The following is an 8,946-nucleotide window of genomic DNA, read 5'->3' on the forward strand; positions in this document are numbered from 1 at the left end:
AACCCATGTAAGAATGAAAATTGGATTTCCAAAGAGCTTAATCGGTGTTTCATAAAGTGGCTAAAAAATCACATTGATGATGAGTTGAATATAAATGCACATTTGGTTTCCGACATATTGAAATGGTTAGACAATGGTCCAAGCATTCATGTCTTATCCTACACTGATTACCTAATTAATGGGTTCACATTTTATACGAAAAACAAGATGATCAAAGTAAAATGCAAAATAGTGGTGTGATTCTTGTTGCTCAAACTTTACACATGTCAAGTGCAAAAGATAGAAACTCAATATATGCGAACATGTCATACTTTGGAGTGATTGAACGAATATGGGAATTGGATTACACAATGTTTTGGATGCTGGTTTTTTATTGTATATGGGTTGATAACAATAATGGTTTCCGAGTTTATGAGTTAGGGTTAATGCATGTGGATCTTAATAGGTCAGGATATAAAGATGACTCATTTATTCTAGCATCACAAGCTCAACAAGTATTTTATGTTACTGATCCAACTGATATGAAATGGTCCACTGTTCTTGTAACTACCAAAATAATCGTCAATAATATTGATGACCAAGAATATGAAAATATTGATGAAGATTATCCTTTTTTTAAGGACATATTAGTCGCGTGAGAGCGGACCAACTGCGGATGATGATTTATATACAAGATATGATCACGATGAAGGGATTTGGGTAAATCAATATGCTCCTCCAAACAAGAATGATTCTACAAGACAAAAACAATCGAAGAAAATGAAAAAGTAGATGCAAGTAGTCTTTGTATAATTATAGATTACTTTTGATTGTTTGTAATTTGTATAATATTGTTTCTTTGTAATTTGTGTAATTTTTTTATTTGTAATTATGTACTCTATCAAAATCATATTCATTGTTTGTATTTCGTATTGTATTGATGTTAATAAAACAAACTTCTGGTCTATATTAATGTGTCTGTGTTGTTCAGAAAGTATAGGTGTTTGTGTTGTTGAGAATGTATGTTCTGCTAATAAATGTATATGCATGTAATAATTTATACAAATCAACAGTGAATTTTAGGGGAATCCCTTACATGCGTTGTTGTAAAGGATAACTACAACATCACTTTTTTATAGAAAGTGATGTTGTATATTATTAATACAACGACATTATACATGTGATGTGATGTTGTATTAAGGTGTTGTTTGAGAAAATTTATGAGTAATACAACAGTGCTTTTCTGTTATTGCATTGTTAAATATATGAACTTCAACATCGCAACAATAAGCGTTGTTAACAAGACCTATAAAATGTGTTGTTTATGTAAGACCTATATGACAGCGCTTTATGGATGATGTGTTATTTTATTGATGCACTATATGACAACGCTTTTTGTGTGTTGTGTTGTGGTATATAATAAATAGAACAGTGTTTGTGAAGCGATGTTAATGATGACTATATATTACTACGGTCAAACAGAAAACACATGAAAGTATTGTTATACATCTAAAATAATTTTTGTGGAATGGCAACTCTGGCGTAGTGACTACTTGGGTGTTATAAAATTCTAGTAGGAGAATACAGTAACATAATAAGATAGTTCATAAGGTAGTTCATGGCAAGTTTGTGGGTGGTAAAGTTGGATGTCACAAAATGTACATCCCATTGTTATGCATCATAAGGTACTTCTCAAAAAGGTTATACATCCTACTATGATGCATCAAAAGGTAGTAGTTCTCAAAAAGCTAGTCCTCAAAAAGGTTGTACGCAAGTTTTCATATTTGAACTTAGCCATTCGGTTTTGATATACTTTACCACCTTGGGGGATGACAACTGAGTGGATTTATAGAGGGGGCTTTGTAATAGGTTCAAGTTTAAGTCATTAGACATCCTCTTGGTTGGAGTTACAACTTGAAGGTTGTCTGGATCATGATCAACAGTGACAGACACACACCACCCATGCAAATTTATTACTAATGCATTATCACATAAGGTCATAATTCACAAATTTATATAGTGCAATATCAATGAAACAATCATAAATCAGTAGTTATGCCACGAAGTGGTAATAAAGGGCAAATCTCATAACAAACAAAGTTTCTATCGTCAAAATGTCATAAAGTAGTAAACACATAACTTTCACACCAGTAGTGAAGGTCATAAAGAAGTAAACACATAAACTAATAAAGAACAATAGTACTAAAACTGTTCTTACGAAAATAAAAATAGATCAATAGTAAATACTATATCTTTAAGTGGTTTTCAGTGAAATAAAACTGAACATATTCAAAAAAATGTTTTTCAGTTTATTTGGCTAAATATATTTAAGATGGATATCAAAGGTTACATCTTTAGCAAAATAAAGCATATCAATATTGAACTGAAATTGTTTTCCGCAAAGTAATCGACAAGTTTTTAAAAAAACCAGTTCTATAGTTACTAAAAATGGTTTAAGAAAATAAAAATAGATCAATAGTAAATGTTATATCTTTAAGTGGTTTTCAGCGAAATAAAACTAAACACGTTCAAAAAAATTCATTTCAGTAGTGAACTGAAATTAGTAAAGGGTACATCTTTACTGAAAATGGTGACCTAAACATGGTTTTAAATAACAAAAGCTACGACTTTAACAAAATAGTAAAGACCTGATTTTTTTAAAAACATTCAAAAAATGTAAAGCTGGAACACATACAAAGTGAAAATGTCGAACTTTTAAAGTAACAAACCATGATCATTAAGAAAAAAATAATGAGATAATTTTTAAGAAAAAAATGGAGGAAGAAATCTGGAAACCCGGAGAAAATATTAAAGCCCAAGAATAAGCTTCTTAAAATCATCATTCTAGGACAACGGGGATATGCTCGTCGTTTTCAACAATGACAACAATGTGAATGATTTCATATTTCATTTGAACCATTTTTTGTAATACCAAAAACTGAGCAGAGATGGAGAAGATGAGTTTTCACATTTTAAGAAGCGGGATTAAAAAATATAATGCTACATTTAATTGATGGTGGGAAAGGGTTAATGAATGAGTGATAAGAAGTATGAGAAAAGATATAGAATAGATCTGAAGGGTTAGAAGAATGTGAAGTTGAAGGGTTAGAAGAAAGTGGAGATGAAGGGGTAGGAGAAAGTGTTAATGAGGTATATTTGTCCGGGAACCAAAAGATTATAATATTTGATAGAAACAAAAGTTTCCATGCAGCAAGCATTAATTCCCCTGCAGCAAGCATTAAAAAAAATACTATACATAAAGAAACAAAAGATTCTCTAGAGCAAACATGAATTCTCGTGCAGCAAGCATTAAAAAAATAATACACATTCAATACAATGACTAAATTGACAAAGCAAAATTGAAGTGAATAGGAAAGAGTTATTATGTTATTATTGTGTACATATATGTAAAAACAAATTAAATGTAAAAATCGATATGCCCCTTTATAATTCAAGTGTCAGTAATGTAAGATGTCTATAATGGTAATAACGTCATCCCAAGGTCAATCATTGTAAGTATATGATAATATTTCTTTAGAGCAGTGTTCAGTCATGATCAATTATAGTTATTTCAAGAGTTCAAAGTAAAAAACTGATTGAAAATATTGATACATGATAAAAATGGTCAACCACTAAAGATAACTACAAATGTAGTTTATAAATATGTTTTCCAAAATCTCTAACAAATATTCTATAACTTATTTTATATCATTTTTTCAATCTTTTCTTCATAAAGGTTATTTATTTATTTAATATAAATGGTTCAACATTATCTCTTTCATTAAACTCTACATCAAGAATAAAATACATATAACTCATCTTTTACGAAATAGCCCCTATAATATTTTTATTATAAAATTGAGTTCTTATTATCTAATTAAATTTATTCCAAATACTTAACACTCGTGCTAGTACACGGCTATCCTACTAGTTCTTAAATTAATTATTATCATATCATTTATATTTATATGCCAGCTTCGGATATAATTTTGATTCAATCAATTAATTCATAAGTTTTCAGTTTTGAATTTGTAAGCTGTCAGCTAACTAATCACTAAAAATAGTTGCATCTTTGGGAAGTTCCTGAATCATTATTGATTAATGTTAGTCTTATCCCTAACTCTAAAAGGTGGACTTTTATGTTGACAAAAAGAAATGAAGCATTATCAGCCACATATATCCATGAGTTGCAGCAACTTAATTCATCATGACCTTAGACTTCATACTGGTTGGTGAATTAATTTTCTCATTATTTTGCTACGACCAAGACTAATAGGACATATAGCTAGCATGCATACAGAACATAATATTCTCCACTTGAAAAAGAACTGGTGGCGCACCAACTATGGTGAAATTATATGAGGAGAGCATGTTCTCCCATAATAGAAAAGGAAGTAAATAAAAAATAAATGTAACAATAATGTATTATGATACTTTTACCCCTTAAATATAATAATATGATATTTTCTATAAGAGCAAAATTAACAACTACGCTCTTCTCCGTTAGAGAGGAGACTGATTCAACTATAACACCCGATATTTGGATGAATTGCAATAAATAAACCAAAATTAAGCTTACACGTGTAGCTTGGAGTTTTAAACAACACGTGGTTAATTCATAATCATAGTTTTAAAACCAATAGTTGCAACAATATACTTATTATTACTAATGATGTATTAATAATTAAAAATTAAATAGATATATGGCAAATAAATTTTCAAAATATGATTAAGATTATAGATCATGTATCATATAATAATTTCTTACTTCCGACAATTAGGTCATTTCGTAACAAGACATCTATTGTTAGCATTTATCATCATCTCTTGTATCTTTGTTCTTTCTTGTCCTTCTACACGTGAAGCTGTCATTGAATTTGAACGCTGAATATTTAACATGATTGCGAGCTCAAAAGTTCACCCTTGTCATTATTCGCCACGCCACTTCTTTTTGCCTCAATCATAATCTTCAATCAACAAATTGGAGTATTGGACTTGGTTTTCTTCTTCAAGGGGATGAGAAAGGAATCTTTATTCCTTTCAGTAATAGACGAAGTTGTTGACCCATTTGTTTGAGATTATTGATGCAGGGATAGATGCAGACAAGAACCATGGTAGAAATTTTGGTTTTTTCTTTCAGATTTTAATATTCCAATAAATAAAACGTAAGTGATGTCGTTGAAGATTTGATGGTGTTACTATTATTAGTTAGAGGAAAAAATGTAAGTACTCACACTATAAAAAATTTTAGATTGGAAATCCGCTTACTTTCAGAGCAAATTTTTTAAATTTCCTTCTCATCTTAACTAATAATTCTAAGAAAATTTAATACTTTAATCTACTTATTAATTCAAATCATTGAATTTCCCTAGAATTGTTAGCTAGGACGAGGGGTAAGTTTAAGTAAGTGGATCCCTCCTCAATTTTTTATATACTATATTTATTATTGTATCATTCATATTTAAATGTTATCGACTTTTAAAAATAGTAATACAAATAAATGATGAATTAGTACTAAATTGTGTATAAATCTTTACATTGCCAATATATAGAAATTACAATGTAGTAGTAATTACATAAGTAGACCAGTTTTTTTTTGGAACTCCTGCTAAACTAGATAATTATTCTTAAATAAATAAGACCCAAGAAATAAATCTAAGTTTGTGCAAAACAAAAAGCTCAACTCTAAAGTTGAGAGGAAAATTGAAGAAATACAAAAAGTCTAACCCAACAAAATAAAAATATGCACATAAGACTTAACATATAATCCTTAAGGAGTGAAAGGCCCAGGTTAGGGATTGCCCACTCTTCGAATATTAAAAACTATTTTGCGCTCAATTCAAAAGTTTAGGATTTTTTACAAATTACTAAAATTCAGGAATTAAAGCAAACATCATATTAAATTTAAGAGGCGTTTTTGAACTTTACCCTTTGCCTTATATTATTCGACAACTTAACTAAAGTTAGAAGGAAAACAATTGTTTATTCTAAAAGATTTAGACATAATTGGTGTTTTCAAGTAAAGTGAGCTTAATTACTATTGACTACAGTTCAAGTAAAAGGTATTTTTACACAAGAAGATATAAAACTACATTTAATAAAAAAATTACTGAGTTGAGTTCTTTCATGACGATTAGCACATTATTATGGCAAAAGGGACCAAAGTTGTATACTCAAAAAAATAAAAAGAATATTTACCCCTCCAAAAAACGAATAAAAGGAATTAGGGAGAAGAAGGGTTATTGTTTATTCATTTTTTGGTACTACCAAATATATTTTATCTACTACAAGTAATGAACTAATCATTTTGAGGTGTATTATTACCCTCCCAACAAGTATTGCTCATAGAAATTGAATATATAATTTTGTGGTCTTTCTGAGGATCTAGATGAATTTTATACTACTAAATCAATGCCTATTATTATTTGTTCATGGTAAAATTGAATATTTTGTATATCTGTTAGGCAAGAGACAATATTGTATTTTTTATGATTAAATATCATCATGTTTAGAGATAAAATGAAAAATAAATCTGAGTTGTAAAAAATATATTGTACAAATACAATGACATATAAAAAATACAAAGACTTCAGTTATCAACAAAAACATTGACAACTTGAAAGCAAAAATGAAGAACGAAAAAACAAACCAACTACAGAATTAAATAATAAATAGAGTAAATGCAAACTAAGTACCAAAGTTTACAAACATATATCATACACATATTTACAGAAAGTCACTAATGTCCAGACTCTCTGGAATTTCGATCTTGAATATGTCGCTGCAATATGTTTCCCTCTCTTCCTCGGTGCTGCTATTCACATATGATGAATTCAATGAAGTTGGGGTCGATAAAGGAGTAGACAAAACTGATTCATATCCTATGTTTTGGTTTGCATTATTTAGAAACTGTCCAAATTCTGAGTTTTCTAGCAAACCAACTTGGTTTTGTTGTGAAATCAAGTTCCCTAGGGAACTTGAGTTACTCATGTTCACCATGTTTTCACTTAAGCCATTCACATTGGTGCTTTGATTTAGTGTCTGATCAAACTGATTCATGAACTCTTGTGGTAGGGTACCTTGGTTTTGTTGTACTTGGAAATTCCCATCATTGATTTGTTGTTGTATATTTTGTGAAACCAAGTGTGGATTCTCAATCTTCATTGATAATAGACTTGCAGTGGCAGCTAGCTTTAACAATTCTGGGTTCACCAAAGGTGCTTGGGTACTACTATTCAATAAGCCTTGCATATTCATCATAAGAGATGGGTTGCATAAGGCTGACCTTAGAACTGAGGACAAGTCAAGAAGGTCAAGGCGTGGAGAATGAGTAACGGGGTCAATCCCCATACGAAGGAGTCTCTTCCTTATATGGGTGTTCCAATAGTTCTTTATTTCGTTGTCTGTTCTTCCTGGTAACTTAGCTGCTATAGCTGCCCACCTAAACATGCACACAAAATATTAGTCTATGTAAAAATCAAGTAATTAAACCCACCATAACTTTAATAAAAAATTGATTATATTTAAGATCTTTTGGTGTATGGATTAAAGTTGTAGTAGAGGTGTTAGGTGAATTACATACAACCATAAGGGTAACAACCTTTAAGGTAACTTTTGGCTTCATAAAACAAATTAAGTTGGGTTGTAAAGATAAAGAAATTTCAGAATGGTTAGAGCTAACTTAATCATAAAACCAGCATGACGTGGTTTACTTATCAAGAGGGTCCAACTTTCATAATATATTAATTAAAAATAACTAGATTTAACCTAAAAACTAACTTATGGAAGGATGATTGATTCAGTCCTATAAACATTGACTCCGTTATATTTTCAACTTGATATCATATTTATGTTAAGGAAAGTTGTCCCCAAAGTTGTAGGAGTAACATTTCCATTTTCATAAAACTCACCACAGAAATTATTCATATGACTAGAATTATTTTAAGGAGATAGAGGAAAAGCATATATTGACGTACTTGTTTCCCATGACACTGTGCAGCTGAATAATGGCCTCTTCTTCCTCAAAGGAGAACCTTCCTCTTTTGATGTCTGGTCTCAGGTAATTTGTCCATCTAAGGCGACAACTCTTGCCACATCTTAGTAAGCCTGTAATTCAAGAACACACATTATTCATTGATTAGTGACAAGAAGAAAATTATCAATAAGAACTCTTACTTATTAAGCTCCAGTTATTATATGAACACACAATTATAAATAGTTTATATCTAACACACAAGAAGAATATCCAACACACAGTTATTAGGCAATAAAATATAGTACCAGCATTTTTTGGGAGAGCACGCCAATTTCCTGGTCCATGAGTTTGAATATAGTTAATGAGTTTGAGGTCTTCTTCTGGTGTCCATGGACCTTTTTTGAGTCCATTTTTGTCACAACAAGGTGTTCTTCCCATTTTGGAAGAAGATCGATAAGTAATGAAATAATGCAGTAAAACACGAAGGACAGAAAGAAAGTAGAGAGAAGAGAGTGAAGTTTTGTTGGGTCTAATGGAAAATGAAGTATTGGTTGTGTTTTTATAGAGGGAGGAAGGAAGCAGGATGAGGATGTTTGAAATCAGGAGGATTCGGCGCCGGCCTTCTGCCACGTCTTCGTCAACCATGTATTCACGTGATCTAATATTAATTATGCATTTATAGACATATGCAATGTATACTAAATATACAATTTACTCTTATATAGGTTCATGTAAATTTATACCAAATTCTTAGAATAACTGAAATTTCAATTCTAATAATGTACTTATTAGGAGGGATATATACTTAACTAAAAGGATTAGTTCAATGAAAAGTGTACCATTCCCAATACTTAAGCATGTAAATAGTTTTGATGAAGAATAATACAAAAAGATAATAATGAGATGGCAATTTACCAAGTCTTTTGTATTATTTTTTTATAAATGATTTTTTTTTACTTTTACCCCATATAAATTAGTATTTATTAATTTAT

General features: G+C 30.3%; 1 protein-coding gene across 1 annotated transcript; it reads right to left on the reverse strand.

Moving 5' to 3' along the window:
* LOC109327851 (transcription factor MYB39-like) lies at window positions 6,534–8,471 on the reverse strand. The gene is made up of 3 exons (XM_019561026.1): window positions 8,260–8,471; window positions 7,956–8,085; window positions 6,534–7,420 (listed from the first exon to the last, which is right to left on the reverse strand). The coding sequence occupies exons 1-3, from the start codon at window positions 8,390–8,392 to the stop codon at window positions 6,706–6,708; spliced, it is 978 nt and encodes a 325-aa protein (XP_019416571.1). The 5' UTR covers window positions 8,393–8,471; the 3' UTR covers window positions 6,534–6,705.

Source organism: Lupinus angustifolius, chromosome LG15 (genome assembly GCF_001865875.1).
Source record: "Lupinus angustifolius cultivar Tanjil chromosome LG15, LupAngTanjil_v1.0, whole genome shotgun sequence".
Lineage (NCBI taxonomy): Eukaryota > Viridiplantae > Streptophyta > Magnoliopsida > Fabales > Fabaceae > Lupinus > Lupinus angustifolius.

Coding starts and splice junctions, on each gene's coding strand:
- LOC109327851 (XM_019561026.1), bottom strand. CDS start 8,392: ATGGGAAGAACACCTTGTTGTGACAAAAATGGACTCAAAAAAGGTCCA. Junction 8,086..8,259: donor TGCTCTCCCAAAAAATGCTG/GTACTATATTTT, acceptor CTTGAATTACAG/GCTTACTAAGATGTGGCAAG. Junction 7,421..7,955: donor CACAGTGTCATGGGAAACAA/GTACGTCAATAT, acceptor GTGCATGTTTAG/GTGGGCAGCTATAGCAGCTA.